Source organism: Tasmannia lanceolata, unplaced genomic scaffold (assembly GCF_043159265.1).
Source record: "Tasmannia lanceolata isolate RefF3 unplaced genomic scaffold, GAP_Taslan_0.1 ptg000037l, whole genome shotgun sequence".
In the NCBI taxonomy this organism is placed as follows: domain Eukaryota; kingdom Viridiplantae; phylum Streptophyta; class Magnoliopsida; order Canellales; family Winteraceae; genus Tasmannia; species Tasmannia lanceolata.
In genome coordinates this window covers 58632480-58651802 of record NW_027518714.1, presented here as the reverse complement: position 1 = coordinate 58651802, position 19323 = coordinate 58632480, and the positions used below count along the sequence as shown (strand labels likewise).

The 19323-nt window shown below is 38.2% G+C and overlaps 1 protein-coding gene across 1 annotated transcript; it reads right to left on the bottom strand.

Annotated features, from left to right (window-relative positions):
• Nucleotides 1–4125: 4125 nt before the first annotated feature.
• On the bottom strand, nt 4126–17625 carry LOC143862641 (uncharacterized). The gene is made up of 12 exons (XM_077373710.1): nt 17197–17625; nt 16950–17078; nt 15360–15452; nt 15046–15125; nt 9895–10008; nt 7727–7800; nt 7362–7438; nt 6480–6563; nt 6106–6198; nt 5909–6016; nt 5750–5824; nt 4126–4984 (listed from the first exon to the last, which is right to left on the bottom strand). Exons 1-12 carry the CDS (start codon nt 17506–17508, stop codon nt 4559–4561), a joined length of 1665 nt encoding a protein of 554 aa, XP_077229825.1. The 5' UTR covers nt 17509–17625; the 3' UTR covers nt 4126–4558.
• Nucleotides 17626–19323: the final 1698 nt, after the last annotated feature.

Below are 19323 nucleotides of genomic sequence, written 5' to 3'. Positions count from 1 at the left end.
CCCCAAAGCTCATCTTAGCCCTTTGATCACGAGAGCAATCATCGCTCCGAAAAGAGATATTCAATGAAAACCTGCTTGGTCTAGACCTTCTTCGGTATCTAGACTCATCCGCCACTTTGATTCTCCTGTTACACCTAGAATACCCTTACTCTCTTCGTCTGAGTTACCTAATCTACCATAAGTTAATCTGACCCAGCTGATATCCTAGTAAACATGCAAGCGATGATAAAGAACCTTACGCAAGAGATGGCAGGAATGAAAGAGAAAATAGCCGATATGAAAGTTCAGATCAATGGCAAGGCCTCTACTTCCAGACAGCCTGCAGTTCAACCCTCTCTGGCCGTATTTCCTAATCTCAACAGACCCACGGTCCCACCTGTAGAGATTGATTTGGAGGAAGAGCACTGTAGAGATTGATTTGGAGGAAAAGCAATATGTTGAGGAATATTACGCGCCACAGTTTAGTAAAGAGATGTATGACAAGTTAGAGAAAGAGATGTATGACAAGTTCCCCAATCTTCGGGGAACCAACCTTACGCCAAGGTTTTTGGGATCCATCCAAGCTCCACATCTTCCCCATCAGGTTTTGGGATCCGGGTCCCGACCTCCACGTCTTTCGCTAACAGTGTGCCCCTTGTTAAAAGTATCCCATCTCTTGGTCAAACCTGTAGCCAAATTGGGTTATTTTCCAATTTTCGAGGACTGGTGTCGCTTATTAGAGTATCCCTTGATCAAACCTGTAGCCAAAATTGGGTTATCGCCAACTGCCTATCGCCTAGTCTTCCTACGTCCAACGAAACTCATGCTTTTCTGGCGTACTAACATGTTGCTTTACATGATTCGAAGCCGAATACATCGGGGGCCTAAGTAATAAATTTATTTGTTAATGAATTTATTTTTTAGTTTGAGTTACATTATTTGAATATTTTTTTTATTTGAAAGGAAGTCATCAGCCTCTGCCGGAAATTCCTACCTATGCCTACTCTCTTAAGTCTTAACCCTGCAAACTCAACTCACACCAATGGTCAATATCAATGAATCTCCCCAAACTTCTATAGAACACACTCATGAGAATGGTCAATATCAATGAATCTCCCCAAACTTTTATAGAACACACTCATGAGGAGACGCTTCCTCACTGTGGATGCAAACTGGGGAAAATTGTCGGCAGAGCAGCTCCATATTTCTACCATTGAAAACTGATGCAGGTAAGAAAGTACTGTTTTACTCGCTTAAAAAATATGGATCGGGCATAGAAGGTCAAGTTCCATGGTTTGCAGAATTGTTTCTCTCTCTTTGGAACTGCTGAATTGGTTTGCCCTGGAGCGGAAGTGTCCAATCCATCTTGCTGGGCTACCTTTATTGTCGTAAAGATTATGTTTCATGCATCCCCTATTTGGAAACCTCCAAGCATTTCTAGGCCTTAACCTTGTGGGATAATTCTGAAAAATCCTAATCCAAATTTTCATCACATTCAATATGTCCAAGCAACCTCCACTGTTCTAAGAAAATTTGTGATGTGGAGGAGTTTGATACATTTAGAGTTATCTCCTAATTGGGGATGATAGTTAAGATCAGTACTCAAAACTCTAGCATTCCTCTCTTCATACATAGGTTTAATGGTTAATGTCTTCGGAACGACTGGACATTCAGGACCTTCATCTCATCATTCATAATCATGTCTATAGACTATGATCCGTAAGCTATCGCCTCTGTTTTAAGTTTAGACACACACCTTTTTACAAGATGAATTTTCCTCTCTATACCATCAACACTTAAAAGAGACAGGATTCCAGCTGGCCCTGGACCAGCTCTGTGACTGATAATGTTACAAATTAGTGTATACTATGCTGAACAGTAGAAAAATGGAACTTGAAAGTCAAATGAAAACAAGGGAGGGACATATTTTCTACAAGAATGAAGGATGAAAATCAAAGTGAACAGCTGGTTATCCCAACATCACTGTCTACTTCAATGGCTCCATGGGCAGCTGATTATTTTGGAGAACATATCTGCAGTTTTGGCAATTAAAGATAGAAATTGTAGGAAATAAATCCATCATTTTAAATGTTTTAAAATAAAACTTTTAACATCAATGGGACTCTTGCTAACCCAAGACAAAGTAAAGAAAGAAAAATTACTCATAGGAACAACCCGTGATTTTAAGCATTCAATTCCTTTTCAGTACTTCGATAGATATAAAACAATTTTTTTTCTTACTCAGTTGTTTCCTTTTGTTCTCACACAATTCAGCATGGATGATTATATCCTATTCGATGTACCTTGCAGCTTTGTCATTCTACAATTATAGCTCTGACATTATATTAATGGAGATTTTAACTATCAACAGAGTACTGGACAAGAACGTACTACCATGAGACAGATTGTTGGTCATATGGGCCACACCGATCTTGTATGATGACTACTCAATAAGACTCAGCATCCATGGTTGCACTCCGTTGTACTCATGGGAGTTTGGAATTCTTGCCTCCAATGGATTATTACATCATTGAGAAGCTCATGGCTGGATTGACAAAAAAAAGCTATTCCAACCACTTGGGAATTCAATTCCTCCATATATTAGGGCCGGGTATCTATATTCTTCTTAACCAAATGGTAATGTGCTTATTAGGACGAACAGAGGGGGTCAAATGGAGATTGGTATGCGATGTTCAAATCTCTATAGGTGCATCTGTAATATACTTTTTTGCTCCTTGATCATCTTCACTGCGTAAAAAGACTATAAATTCCAACCATATTCCAGAGGCCGTCTTTGGATTGCGAGAAAAACATTTCTGACAAAAGAATTTCTCGGGAATCTTTCTGTAATTTTAAAGTAAATTATATGACTAGGAAATTGAAGGTCTTTCTAAATAAACTTTGAATTGGATTGGTTCATGTTTATCTTTTCTCGTGTAGAAAAAAAAAAGTAGGAACTTTTAGAAATATTTTTCATTTTCAAAGTTTTCAAGTTCTATCATCTATGTAGAATTTAAGGTATATTTTCCTCTTTTTTAAAAAAAATAATATAGGCGCTTGAAGCCTTGAACCCATAACCTGGTTGACATAATAAGGACTTTCAAACAAAGATATTCGGACTGAATTGTGCAGGGTAAGAATTTTATGATAATTTCATTATCAAGCAATTAAGTGGAGGTTGGGCAATGCAACATTCCCTTGATCCAATATCCTCATCCCCCTCTTAGTTGTTACAATTACTAACAAGCTATGAAGTGGAGGTTGGGCAATGAAACAAATAAGCCATGAATTAAGCCCATGGCAGAGGTAGATTGTTATCTTCTCACAAGTTGGGGGAGAATTAAGAGCCTCTCTGAATACCTCTAAAAATCATTTGCATATAAACTTGTCTGAGGGGCGGAGGCACATATAGCATGAGGAGGACATTCCCACCCCCCACGCAACACCCATGACATGCAAAATCACTTTTAGGCTTCATGGCATGTACATTAATGCTTGGTTACTTTAATGACCCCATGCGCCCCCCCCCCCCACAATGACCATTGGGGGGCAGTGTAAATTAGTCCGGCCCTTCAAAGTGTAAAGTCCTGGCTCCGCCCCTGCTTGTCTCTGTCCGATTTTATTTACATGGGATTTGCTAGGGTCCAATGCAGAAGGCATTTCATGGCTGCTCTGTCACATGTCAGACCAGCCACCTCCACCTCGTGAATGGAGACAACATTACATATGATCATATTTGCAAATATTGGTTATAATATTATTACATCTCAAAGTGACACTAAGGATAATTTAAATTAATTTCAAATTATCTTATTTTCAAATAGGAAAAATTCTAAAACAACAGCTCTCTTGCGTGAAAACGCGAACGGATACGTTGGTCCGACCAGCGGCCACAACAAGTCCGGCCAAATGCCCTAGAGAAAACTTTCATTGGATGATCTAAGGTGATCTCCATCAAGGTTCTTTTCGGGTTCTGCCAAAAATACCTAAGACATTGATTTTTGTAGCTCGTTATCATACGAACGGGATGTTCACACTCCCTTATTTTAACAAGGGCATTGCCACATTTTCCAATTTGATGATACCATTCCCAAGAAAATATCAACAGAAAATCGGAAAACTGTTTAATATAACGAGACGCCTATATTAAAACAATTGAGTGCAGATATCACTTGCCTATTATTGTCTCATTTTGTTAACTTTACTGACCAATGTAGGTTATTAACAAAACAAATATGGGAGCAAAATTGCTTCGAAATAATATGTAAGAAAATTTTGAGAACCATGAAACTTTTTCCATGGAATATTAGCTTATCAAGCGGTGGGAGAAAGGCAGAGAATTGAGACTTCAGAGAGTGAGAGAGGCCATGTTTTTCAGCCACTTCATCTCCTCACTAGTGCCCTCTCTATTCCTCTCCCTATCTTCCACCCCACCACTTAGTAACCTAATATTCCGTCACGGTCACCATACATGGCCTAAGGCTCTGTTTCTTTCGACGTAAAATGGGCTTAAAACAAAATTTACTCAAAACTACTGCTATTTAGCAGCTGAAATGTAGAATCGACGAAAATCTGTGTACTACTTATGCTTGGATTTAGCAACCTTCTTCTTCCTTTTCTTCACAGCCTTTGGGACTTTTGTCTTTCGAGCCTCCCTCTTCTCTTCCTTCACTTTCTTCTTGTTCTCTTTCCGAGCTGCTTTTCTATCGGCAGGTGCCTTGGTTTCTGTTTCAGATGATGATCGGCTCCCTTCCGAGTCGCTCGAGTTCTCATCTTCTGTCTCTGTTTCTGTTCCGCTTTCCAAAGTCTTCAATGATGGATTGACCAGAGGCTCCCCAGTGTTGTTTTCAATAGTATCCTGCTGTTGCTGTGGAGTACTAGTAAGGAACTGGTTGAGGCCAGTTACCGTCTGATAGTAAATCCCTTCAGTGTCTTTGCCGGTTGTAATCCGATCTATGTGATCCTCACAGTTCTTCACATCCATTAATACCCTTGGAATGAATGACTGAAACATAGATTAACAAATTATACATGGGTTAGGCAAGTCTACATTTCAATTGTGGGTCAGATAAGAAATTGAAGCAAATCGACATTGGACTCATATATACAGTATCATGAGCATTGCGCGACCAGTGGTTTTGACATTTCTAAAGAAGGGGCATGATCTCTGCACTTGGCTGTTTTAATAATGGCACTCCAAGCTTTATTTTACATATTTTCTGATTGGCTTGTTCCAATTACCAGCAGCCAGCCAATCAGAAAAGGGATTAATAATAGAGAATGTCATTATCAAAACAATGGAGTGGGGATATCACTTCAATTTTGAAAACTGGGAAGGAAATTTCGTAATGAAGTATGATATGAAGGCCATGTTTGTCAGCAATGAAAATTTATTTTCCACGGAATATTAGTTTACAAAGTGGTGAGAGAGGTGGGAGAGGGAGAGAATGGATAGGGCATGGTGAGGAGATAGTGCGAAGTGGCTAAAAATGAGGGAAAGTCTATTTTGAGAAGAGTTTTTCTTTTTCTCTGATCTTCGGCCACTTCTCACCCTCGCCCCACTCATACGCTCTCAATTCTCTCCCTCTCCCACCTCCGGATAAAACTGATATTCCATGGGAAAAAAAACCCCAAGCATGGCGGAAGAGAGAAGCATGCGTCCAGGAAATATGAAGAGACGGAAGCAAACATCCAGGACGAGATTTAAACAGTGACTAATACAATTGGCTTATAAGGAAGAAGTGAAAGACATGAATGTTATATAGATTACCTGCACAAAAACAGATTCTGCAATTTCATCCTCTGGGGATATTTCATGTCCTCTTTCCAAAATCTTCTGCTGAACCTGAAATTATTTATACTTATGATAATCAATATTTGATGGGATACAGAATAACAAAACCATAAATGGTACAATAAATAAGTGAACCTTCTCCAGATAGCTGTCAACGGATTCATCACCAATAGATGAATCAACTATGAAATCAAACAGTTCTCGAACTGTCATCACTGCTACCCCGTGTTTTTTAAAGAAATCCTGCGGCCATAATTGTACAATTGCATTAATTACTGTTTTACAGCTTGCAAAGTGAAATTTGTTAACCATGCCAGTCAAAGTCAACTTACAGAAACATGAAGACAATCCTCGCGTAGGAAATCTAAGGCATGAGGATGATCAAGGTCTACCGATTGAGATACATCGATAATGTATAAGTGGCCCTGGAAAACATTTGCAAACCATGGGATACTGCAAATTGCTGGTTTTGGTAGGGGTGCAACTCGGGACAATTTTGGGATTTCGGGCTGAGCGTTTATCATAAATTTCGGTCGGTTTCGGGTTGAATCAAATTCATTTTTAGCAAAAGCTCAACCTGGCCCGACCCAAGTTGCACCGCTAGGATTTGGAAGAAACTAATGTAGTATTTAGAAGCATGAATGGTTTAATACTATTAAATGGCAGTGGCATCCATCCTGGGAAAAGATGAGTGAATGCTTGTTACCTCAAAATGAAGTATGTTATATTCACTTAGATCTCCATGCACCAATTTGCACTTCTGATATAATGTCCGCATTGCCATAATAATCTGCCATTCAAAATACCAACTTATTTCTGATACGTCAGAAATGACACCATTATTGCTGTAGCAAACAATAGAAACTAGCACCATACAAGCATGTCTGTAGTTTATTGACATTGAATGGAGAAAATGATGTTTCTTAAACACAATAATATCAGGTTCTAGCTACTAGCCCAAAGTAGGAGCAACAATGAAATTACATGCTTGTCACTCACCTGAAGGAAATCAAATAGAAAAAGCAACTGCATGTAAAGCGAAGGACTTAACTTTTTTCTTTTGTCGCCCTTTTTTTAATAGAAAAAATTTGCCCCGAGACCCCATAGTTTTCTTTCTAGAAATCCCTAGTTAACCTTTTACTTTTGAATGCCATTCAAAAAAAAAAATAACTTTTACTTTTGAATGATTTTGTAAAGTGGCTTTGATTAAAATTGAATATAAATAATAAATACTAGAAAAGGGAATCTGAGCTAGAAAATAAAGTAGTCATTCCATGACATACAAAGCCCGAAACATGTAGGGAACTACAAATTATGGTTAAAGGATTCAATAATATGTAACAAAGGTCCTGCCGTATAAAGTTCCATATAGAAGCCATTAATGGTTTTTAAATTCAGGGCTACCAGAATGGCTAGTTATCAATGCTTCTCATTTGAATTTTACAGAATGTCTAAAACTCCTGCAGTCATATTCATTGAAACTTCATAGTAAGGTCTGAAATTTTTTTCAAACTATTCATTTTCATCATCTAAAAATTAGTTAATAATGTACATTTTGCATAACTAAAAACATAGAGAATGGCCATACCTCAACATAACTTTCACGTAACTTGTCTTCAGATAAAGCCGCGTCCTTAAGACGAGGTGCAGCCCAACCTGCTTTTCCTGTATCACACAAAATTATAAAAATACATTTAATAATTCAATCAATTTCTGCAAGCTATTCCTCCAAATTCACAAAATAAAGAAAAAGTTAACCAAATAATAAAACCACAGCAACAAAAATTTGATGAGAAAACTAACGTGATACTGTTCCAACCATGGCATCCTAAATCTCAAGTGACTTTGAATGGAAGGAAATACAATAGAACATTCCGAAGGGCTTCATTAGAATTTTTTACTTACTAAAAAAGAGAACAAAAGGAAACTAATGAAGCACATGAAACTCAATACCTATGAATTCCATGACCAAAACATGAAGCCTCAAGAGATACGGTGTTGGACACCTTATTCCTGCTGCCTTTAGCCTACAGAGTTCACAAAAATGCATTTCAAAGAGAAAAAAAGAAAAATGAGCAATAATGACATTTCAGAAATGAAACTATATGTAATAAATCTTCATATTTCTCCAAACAAAGAAGAACGGTAAAATAAACAAACAAGGCAGGGATATTACACTCAAAATAATTGCATTAGGATGAGTTACAGGTAGATTTTTGCTGCAAAGAATCTCATGTTGTATTTGGCAAGAACTAACAAGGCAGGGATATTACACTCAAAATAATTGCATTAGGATAAGTTACAGGTAGATTTTTGCTGCAAAGAATCTCATGTTGTATTTGGCAAGAATTCACATATACAATTAGATGGCATTGTGAAGATTGCTGGATATGGATAACAGAATTCCCTCTAAAAAATATGCTGCAATTCTGCTGAAGTATTTTATCACACAAAACACAGCAGAATGACCAATCGTTGAATCATTAATCATTATGTAAAAAATCACTAAACAAGTGTCATGGTCACATATAGATATGGAAATGAGTCCTTCCTTTAAGCACTGTAATATCTTACGAAAAAAACTAAAAGATCAGTGAACATGTGTGGGTTTCTAGCATATATAGAAGAATTCAGGAAATTCCTATCCTAAGCATGATTATCTATCTGTTCCTAAGCATGATTATCATATCGGCCACAACCGATATGGATATGGTGCAATATTTCCATAACCTCTAAATATCAGTTAATATCATATTGGTCTCAACCGATACGAATAATTATCAGTCGAGATGATGTCTCATTCAATACTGGTACTTCGATCCATGCTAGGCATAACCAAAATTTCTAAAGATGAAGTTGGTGCTGTCTCTAACCAAGGATGCTAATTTTCCTAACCTTAAGTTCTATGGAAATCAAGTTCTTCTCTTGGGGTGTTGACCAATTCTAAAGAAAGTTGATTAGCCAACAGTCATGCAGGAAAATGCCAGAATCCCAAGAACCTTGGTTCTGGTTTTGTCACCACCCACTTTATATTCTCCTTACCAAAGACTGGTTTAATGCTATTCTCCATGGGATGCCTAGATATAAGCTGTGCATGACCTTTATTTGATACAAATAAATTTATAAAATAATAAATAATAAAAAACAAGAGCTCCGTCCTACAATAACTCCTAGTTTCCTGTTTGACATTGTACTTGCTGTCCTCGCAGTAAAGGAAAGCCCCAGATCTATTAAGATTATCCACAACGAAGAACCTACTCTTTGGTATAAGCCGGAGCCTATGAGAAACACAACTTTTTACTTACATCTCCCCTTCATGGTCTGTACTCTGTAGAATGGAAAATTCTATGAAAGCGCTCCGTATCATCTTTTGAAGACAAATATTGAAAAAAAAATGCCAGATCTACATGACCCTCTCATTGCCATACAGCACTTAGACTCTACTTTTTCCCGTTTCTTTCTGGTCCAATATTTGTTCTCAAAGGTCTTCATTTCCATATAACGCACCGCAACCATAAATAGAAAATCATCTGACTCGTAGAAGTTTGTTGGGGATTAAATTATGTTTCATGTTTATTTATGTTAGTTTTAGCAAGGTCAGAAGTAGATACTCATTTAAGACAAGCTAAAATGAAGAGCAAGAAAAAGCCTAGAACTTCAAAATTGCCAGATGAGCCTCCATAACCAACAAATTTTTAGCAGAATGGATAAAATGACAGGGGAGCCCAGCACATTTCCCCTCTTAATAGTTTCATCTGGGTTGAATGTAATGGGCATTACCCTCTTGGATTGGCAATAATTGTTTGCATTAAAGGAAGCTTATACCACCCCCTTGATTTTTTACCTTTCATGTCTCACTTTATTTCAGTTTCTTTCATCATCTGTTACCTATGAGCATAAAATGGATAGCGGGGTGGGAACATGCCGAAACAAGAGGGTGGGAGCCTCACCTCCATCATAGAAATTACAAAACAAAGTAAATGTATTTGTATCTTCAATCAGAAAAACAGAAGATAGGCTATTTTACCTAAAAGACTTCTGTAGGCCATCACGACCATCATAGAAATTACAAAACAATTTGCATCTTCAGTTAGAAAATACGAGAGGAAAGGTTATATTACCTCATAAGGTTTCTCATTTCTTTCTCTGCCCACGTCTTTACCATTTTCCTGGGATTGTGCTTACAATATCCATGTCTGAAACGATAATCACCTTGTACATATCGATCTCTATCCCTGAAGTAGTTGGGATACCAAAAAGTTTGTAAATACATTGTTAGGTCAGAAAATCACATAATAACATGACGCAAATGAAATTCTGCTTCAAGAAAGGAATACCTATTACAAGAGAAAAGAGAAAGAAAAGAGGGCCCAACTGTGCTGAATTGATGATGTTAGCAGATGACATCGTGCTAACATCAGCACATACCAGTTGATCGTAACAGAGGGCCAACATGGGGTCAAGCCCTCTGGATAGCTCCATAGCCTTGCCTTTTTGGGTGAAGTTTTTTTGGGGCAATGTTTGGTATTTTCTAAGTTTGTTCCTATCTGGGATGGGCAATGTTTTGGAATTTTCTAAGTTTGTTTGGAATTCTCTAAGTTTGTTCCTATTTGGGCTGAAAATCCTGCTTATGTGGGGGGGGGGGGGGGGGGGGTTAGTCGTGCGCAACTTCAGTGCATTACGTAGGACTTGGACAATACCCCCTTAGTCAGAGAAGACTTTTCCCCTCCACTTTCAAGTGTAGCGGTAGTCGGGAGGGAGGGATTTTCACCTAAAGAGTCTCCTAAATTCCAGGCGCTTAACAAAAAAGGCGAGATGCAAATTCTGTCGAAAAGGGTGGAACTTGAGAAAGCTAGTGCCTGCGCTAGTGTGACATGTGGCACCCCCACTATATTCTCTCCCATTCAACGTTTATATTTGCTTTTAATGGATTACTAAAAAACTGTTGGATAGAGAGTTTTAATTTATTAAGACTCCTCCCAGATAAGTGATAAAGAGTTTATGGTTGGCATGATAAGTAGGATTGTTTTAATTGGTTGATCTTATCTACTCAACCGATCTATTTGATGTAAGATTTACTCCATGCATCGCACGGGTTTGCAACTAGTTTCATATAATAATCGGAGAATTTATATGATGGGTGGCCGTGAAAACACGTGAAGCCTGGAAAGTATGGTACGGCCCACTCCATATTATGATCCAAACCGTCCATCTGTTAGGCCAGAACTTAAATAGGTTGTGCCCCAAAAATCATTTCCATAGGATGATCCTAACCCTCCGATTTGTAGAAGATTCCATAAATGATTTTAGGGCAGTACATATACAGATCGGAGGGTTAGGATCATCCTATAGAAATGATTTTTGGGGCGCAACCTATTTAAGTTGTGGTCTAATAGATGGACGGTTTGGATCATCATATGGAGTGGGCCGTACCATACTTTTCAAACTTCACGTGTTTTCATGGCCACCCATCATATAATTTATCATAAAATCAATATATGTTAGTAGAAATATTTCGACCCATTTTAAGTGGGACCCAAAACTTGGAATCTTCGATCACTTTGAAATCCCTGTTTGAGGAGTCACAGTCATTCCTAGAGTGACCAACAATCCCCTGGACTTTCCCAGAATAACCCGTAGTCCTAGACTCCTAGGCATTCCCAGAGTCACCAACAATCCCGCGCGACTAACCCCCCCTTAGTGTGCTTTGGAACATGTGTTGGCAATAGATTTTGAGAGGATTTTACGGATTTTAGACTTCTCTCTTATTGGGTAATAGAGGCTGGACGAGTGGAATGAGGGAGAGCGGCTCGATCGACAAAAAAGAGGAGTAGCCCCCCTAGAACCTATACCTTATTTGCCATATAAACATGGGATATGGAAAGCTCTATGGGACTTTTTTTGAAGCCTATTGTAGCCAATAGGGAATTTCTGGTTTTAGCGCCAAGTATATCATCCTCTGCTGAGTTTTTCTTCTCTAGATATTGGCTACTACTACTTGATTTCTTCTTCTTCATGTAGAGGGCTTGAAGATATCTACGAAGCTTGTTTCCTACAGAATTTGGAACCATATTGCTAGATTTTAGGATCTGTTCGAGATTAAGACTGATTTGGGGGACTTAGTTCACTGATCCACTGCTTACAGTGTTCTGAACTCATCCGTTGGGAAATTGTGTTCCATTTCCTTAGATTTCATGTTTACAAAGTAGCCATCCTTTGCAGTCTTTGGATTCTCAAAAATAGTTGTGTCCTAAAATTTCAAAGATTTGTGATTTATTGTTCAGACCCTGATTTGAAGAAACTCACTAAATTTGCAGCTAGATCAATAGATCAGATCCTGATGTTGTTGGATTAGAATAAATGCAAAAGCCTAAATAATCGATTTCAGATATTAACGGACTTTAGGGATTTTTTTTATTTTATTTTTGAATGGTAACTAATTTTATTGCAAAGAACAGAGAGACCGAGATGGTCCATACATGAGAAGTAAAAATAAAGAAAAGGAAAAAAGACATGAAAAAATACACTTTAGGGACAAATCTTGATAAGAAACAAATTAGGTTAAAATTTCCTAATATATTAACTTGAATAATCCAAGGTTTAATCATGATTTTGTGGTTGTAACTTAATTACCAGCCACTTGCTTACATTAAATAAGAGCCGCATGAAAACAACCAAAACATAACGTTTTTTGAATAATGATGAAATTTTATTAATAGAAGGGACGAAGCCCAAATGACTGAGGGGGTCAAGTACATAACATCTAAAATAGAAAAGAAAGAAACAACAGTAAATTCGATGCATGTGTCTGGAGTATTCAAAAGATAACCCGGCGGCTAAAAAAGCACCAAGTCATATAGCTCCATCAGTTGAACCCACTCCTTGGTCAGAAAAGCATCAGCCTCTGAATTAGTTGTGATCAACAAACATAAACAAACATGATTGAGCACAACTCGATGATCCTCCAAAAAATCCTGGATCTGCAAATCTCCACAGGTATCTAGTGTCCTCTCTCAGCCACCTAATCAAGTTGAGAGAGTCTCCCTCAATGACCATCTGAAATAACTTTGAAATATCCAAAAGCTTAACTACATGAAGAATCGCATGTACCTCCGCTCGTTTATTCTAATTGGCCCCAAGAAAGCCCAAATCGTAGAACCATTATCCTTTCTCAAAGGAACCCAATGGCCGTCAGTCCGGAGTTACTGATACTCGAATCATCGGAGTTCAACTTCAGTTTTCCTTGTGGGTGTTTTTTTTTGTGGCGTGGGGGGTTTGAGTGTTCCTCGGCCCTCCTTTAAGCTTCTACTCGTCCTAGTTTCCTCCCAATATCCATAGAAAGAAGCCATCGGGATTCCTTCGAAGAAAGATGATTTGAAGCCCCTTGTACTACAACAGAGAAAAATTGCCTTTGTAAACTACGTACATCCGTTGAGATACCTTTGAAAATTCTCATGTTCCTTTCTTTCCAAATCAGCCAGAGGACGACAACGGCAAAAAAAGACTCCATGAAACCTTGCCCCTAGGAGGCCATGGGCAAACAACCACGACTCAATGTGGTCTACGATGTAGCCCATGAGTCCAACAAACTCCAAATACGTCAAGAACAAAATGCTAGAGCTCACGGGAAAAACTACAATGAAGCAATAGATGGTCGATAAACTTGGTACTAGAAAGGGACAAAGTGCAGTAATTGATAATGATTTTATGTCTGATAAGTAAATGGTCAACCTAAGGATCTTGTTGATGCTGGCTGTCCAACAGAACGCCAGCACGTGCAATAAGTCGAGAAACCCCAGATTTACCTAACATGCAAGGAGAGATTTGTGGGGACTAAGTGATGAAGAACCAAAATATAACTTAAACCTCTTAGTAAGCTTAATCCTTGATTGCATTGTAATGCTAGCCTGCAAGCCTCCAGTTATCACTAAAAGTCACTTCCTATCTAGCAAGAAATAAAAGTGAAACACAATTTCACATTTATTCCTAATAGCATTTACAGAAACCTACTTAAATATAATCTGAAATTCAATTTACTGAAATACCAATAAATCATAATTGGACCACCATCAAATCTCAGCCCAATCCATGGACTCTGCAACCCCCTACTGATGTTGATATGATTTCATGATGATATCGCTGATAAATCCCTTTAAAATCCTCTTCCAGCACTTCTCATTATGACTTTTCTCATGGGAATCTTAGGTATAGAAGAGGTTCGCGCACTGCATCAGAAACTTCCCATCCTTATCATCAGAAACTTTAGACATACAAAAAAAATCCATACAAATCATAAAGAAACTGCCTTCGAAAACTCAACTCAAACCCTATCATTTACAGCACCCTGGCTATGTTCATATGATGTCATGAGATTATAAATAAACCCCTCTAAAAGCCTTCACTCGACCCCTCTCATTACGACTCTTCGATATGGGAATGCTTGCAGCTGGATCAGATTCATATATTACATCAGATACTTCTCATCCTTATCTTTTTTTTTGAATGGTAGTATGATATAATAAAGAAGACTGAGGGAGTCCCCCTTACAGAACTAGAAGAGAAACAAAAACAAAAAACTTCTCATCCTTATCATCTTAAAATATTTCAAACATATGAGATATTTTTAATAGGAATTTTCCTATGGGAAGAACAGCAGTACTAATGTTTTGGGACTGCCATTCCCACTTACATTTGTGAAGTTGTGCCTCACACATGGTGAATGGGGCTGTGTAATCAAGGACTGAAAACTTCAACAGTCTAACTTTATTGGGAAATTCATGCATGTTTGATCAAGGGCATTTTTTGTTGTTGTGAATGATAGAATCTTGGCTAAGTTGGCCCTTGCATTTTCCTTTATTTTGTTCTCCTTTGACCATCTTGGTCACATCTTGTTTCTTTCTCTACTTTAAAGTTGTTGCACCATTTAGGCAAAAAAAAACACAATTTTTTTAATAGTACGCACAGACCTATATTCAAACTGAGTACTGACCAAATAAGAGATTGCGGGTTTGAGTCGTTTGACTACTAATAAGAATTTACTACTCAATGCTGGTAACTACAGCATACTGAATTTATACAGTCAGGTCACAGAAAAAATACTTGTGTGGTCCAAAATTTCAATTTTGTAATTTCAGAGTCATAGCATCATGGGATAAAATTAAGTGTTTAACATGAAGTAACAGTCACTTCCTGTTAGCCTACTATGACTGGGCTACATAGACATTAAAATACAGATTTGTGATGATGAGAAGAAAAAGGCTAAATTAACTTACTTAAATACAAGAACAGAAGTTTTGTATATTTTGATTGCTAACTCCTGGCCATCAGCTTTTGTAGCATGATAAACGTTTGCCTGTCCAAACAAATATCAAGAGCATAATCATACTGAAAGCAACTCAAACATGCAGAGGACCTACCAAGACCGTGTGGTGCATTTTATTTTATTTTATTTTATTGATGAAGATAACAAAACCAAATATGAAACCAGTCTTTGCCATAAGATTTAACTGACTACAAAAACAAGCAATAAAGAACCTCAGGGAATTCAGATGAAGCCCAAACTCATAGATAGTAACATAAAACATACTTCTTTCCCAGTTGAAATGCAGCCATTGATGTCATGGAACACACCACGATTCAGCATTTTGAACAAAACCATGCGAGTCCTTGGATCGATGGCCTGTGAAACACAGCAATTAATTATAAATACAAAAAAAAAAAAAAAATCCATGATAAACTAAAACGGAATATAAGGATACAGTCTTTGATTATGGCATCCTTGATTAAAAAGTAGTCAACAATCCATATAAAAGAAATTCCTAAATGTTGATAGTGAGAGGATACAGAGACAACATTTGACACAAGTACGATACAACATACAGACATATGCAGATTCCCAAAATAAAATCCAAATGGGGAGTAAGCATAATGCAAGTTTACCTAAAAAATATAAGAGGAAGATTTCAATATCCCATTAAGACATCAAATCATGTTTGGCAGGTCGCTCTTACCGTGTTCAACTAAAAGGAGTTGTAAGGATACAGTCTTTACTCTTTAATGATGGTAGCCTTGACTAAAAAGTAATTACCAAATCATATAAAAAAATCGTAAAAGATGATAGTTAGTGACACTGACAGCATTTGACATGGGAATGGTACAGACATATATGCATACACAATTTCAAAAAATATAATCCAACCGGAAGAGTAACATAGTAACATATAAGCATACGCCAATTCTAATTCAAATGGAAGAGTACTGACATACAAGTTAACCTTGCTAGTAGTGATATGCAAGTTAACCTTGCTAATAGAATTTGAGTGGGAGAAGCGTTGGGTTGTCATTTCAAGACACCTTCTCTGGCACACTAAAATCTAGTAGATGTTCATTTTCAGAAAATCTCCTGGAAGTCTAGAATCTCAACATGACTTATTAAGCAAGTAATCATTCATGAAATGAAAATTGATTCTGGAAATTTCCTAACATGAAATATGCTTAGAAAATCCTCACAGACCATAATGACGGGGATGATGATAATGGAGATGATAGCACTGCTAGCACCAAAATTTCAATACGTACCAAGATATATACTGAAATAATCAAGTTCATGAATTTACATCCACAGCCTCACTGAGTTCAGTTGTGTTCCCTAATGCATTAGATAATGGGATATGATCCCTTGTTTATATGAACTACATTTAGTTCACCTACCCACTTCCATTGGTAGGTGCAGTGAGACGCCATGAAATGATATAAAGCCCTCTTGTATCAGCCAGGCTCTCATAAACTACAATCTTGAATTGGAATTCGAATTTTCTGCGAAATAATAAAGTCTCTAAGCCCCATTTTGGATTGTAGGAATTTTCTGGAAAAAAATTGTAAAGGAAAAATATTTTTAAATTTCCTACATTTTTAACATACAAAAAAAAAAGGATAACTTAAACCAACCCTATTCAACTTTTGTTTAGAGGGCCCATCAATTTATTATGATATCCATCTAAATTAACCATAATTATATCATTTGCCTCTAAATTAACCATAATTATATCATTTGCCTCTAAATCATAGAAAGAAAGTGGACACCAACAAAAATTTGCCTCTAAAGGAAGAACAACAATGAAAATACTAAAAATAAAACTAAAAAACTGGTTCCAAAAAACTGAGAATTTAAATGAACCTGCTCGACAGTGGCACGGTCTGCTTTCTCAGTGGTTCGAGTTTTCCCAATCGCCATCCCTCGAACGCTTTCCCTAATCGCCGTCGTTACAGAATTTGACATTCCAATATTCAACCTTCCCTCCCATTCCTACACCAAAAATTCTCCATTTAACAAGCAGATGCAATTCAACATTATAAAAGAAAATACAATATAAAACCCTAAACTATGTCTGAATAAGAAAAACCCTAGAATAAAGGGATCTGACCTCTAATGGTGAGGCGCGGATATGGTTAGTGAATTTCTGGTTGCGATTTGAGAGGGGTTGGAGAGGAGAAGAGAGAGGGCGAGCGAGGAGGCCTCCGTGGGCGTTGGGACGCCTCGACGCGAGAGAGAAAGGTCCTTCCCCTTCGGTATTATCTCTCGAATCTAACCAATCGAGAGCGTCTCCAATCTCTGAATCGGACGACCATGATAGCTCTTCATCTTCTTCTTCTTCTTCTTTTTTCTCGTCCTTGTCGTGTTCTTCATCGACCGCAGGTGGTATTGCTGGTTCTTGTTCTTCTTCTTGGGTCGCCATCGTTTTTGATCGATAGATTGTTGCCCTAAAGCTGCAAAACCCTAAACCCTTATTCCTCTCCTTTACAGCCTCTTATGTGCTGAATTGTTTTTCCCGTCGAAATCTTTTTACTGAAAATATTTTCTTCTGTTTAGTTTTCACGTCTACCCTGTGCAACTCGAGTGGGACGGGTCGGGTCGCGTCGGGTCGAGGTCAATCCGAACCCAACCCGAATCTGTAATATCCCAAACCTAACCCGACCCGACCCGGCTCTCAAGTCGGATCTGGTTGGGTCGGGCTCACCCGGTTATTACAGCTAAAGACATCCCTCGTTTTGGGTTTCTAGGTCAAAAATCTAGGGTTTTAGATATAAATGCATAGAGGAATGATAGATGCAAGGGCCCTCTTTACGCTCCCAACTTTTTAGACTTTTTTAATTATTTTATTTTAGTTGTGGTTTGCGGTTAGGATTGTGATTGTTGTTAGTTTCCTGATTTCTCTCATTTCTGCTTTATCTTTTAGTATTGCTATTTTTCACGTATCGCTAAAATGTATACACGTGTGGGTGAAGATGGTGTATTTAAATGGTATGTTTATCATTAATAAAGATAAGAGAATTTACAGCAAAATCAGAAACTATGTTTCTAGGAGTGTAATGGCTCCTCTCGAGCCGAGCCGTTAGGAGGTCCTGGTTGCCTCTAATCAACTATCATCTTTCCTATTCTTCCTTTTGATCTTATTTATTTGTGTTATGGCCGACTAAGCACGTACCAAAAGCTACAGAATCAAACTTTGAAATGAGTCTCGGATGGTGTTTTACAATGCGATTTAGGGTTTAATGTTTCGCTTTTGGCTTTTTGCAGAGGTGGAAGTTGAGCTCTCTCAAGACTCAAACCCTAGGAATCAGAGAACGAGAATGGGAGATGGAGGCGGAGCGAAAATCATATTCATTCCCTATTTCTTCCCACGCCTCTCCACTCACTGACACCCGTTCATTCGAAAGGGAGGATGAAAAATTAGGATTTTTTTTTTTTAATAAAAAAGTCAGGTTTTGTTCCGGATTGGGCTGTCCAACACGTCAACCCGAACCCAACCCAGAAGCACCTTGGTTTAGGATTTTCAAGCCGAACTCGACTCAATGGAATGCAACGCAACCCGGCATTTTTCCGGGTTGAACCCGCCCCGACCTAAGTTGCACCCCTAGATAGGGGTGCAACTCAGGTCAAGTTGATCAACCCGAAAAATAAAAGTCGGGTGGGTTGGGTTGGGCTCGGGTTACATTTTCCCAACCCGAGTTGAATTCGGGTTGAGGGTTTGGGTAATCTGACATTTTTTATCGATTTTTTTTAAAGTTCAAAACTCAGATAGGGTCGGGCTGAATTCAAGTCGGGTCTAGTTCGGGTTGGAAAAAGGGTTCCTTGGGTTGCCGAGTTGCACCCCTACTTCTATTGCGTGGCTAGTCTCGTATTTTTCAAAAAGTATTGCACGACCCACTCCGTAGGATGATCCAAACCGTCCATTTGTTGAACCACGCGGTAGATAGGTTGAGCTCCAAAAATCAGTTCCCTACGATGTCATAACCTTTTGATCTAGAGAGCTATATCCAAACGGCCCATTTGGTGTACCACAATGTAGATAGGTTGTGCCCCAAAATTTATTATCCTAGGATGATCATAACCCTCTGATCTTATCCATAAGATGATCCAAACCGCCCATTGGTTGGACCACAGCTCAGATAGGTTGTCTCCCAAAAATCAGCTCCATAGGATGATCGTAACCCTCCGATCGGGAGAGATTTACATAATGTGCAGTCCCTAAAGATCGGAGGGCGTATGG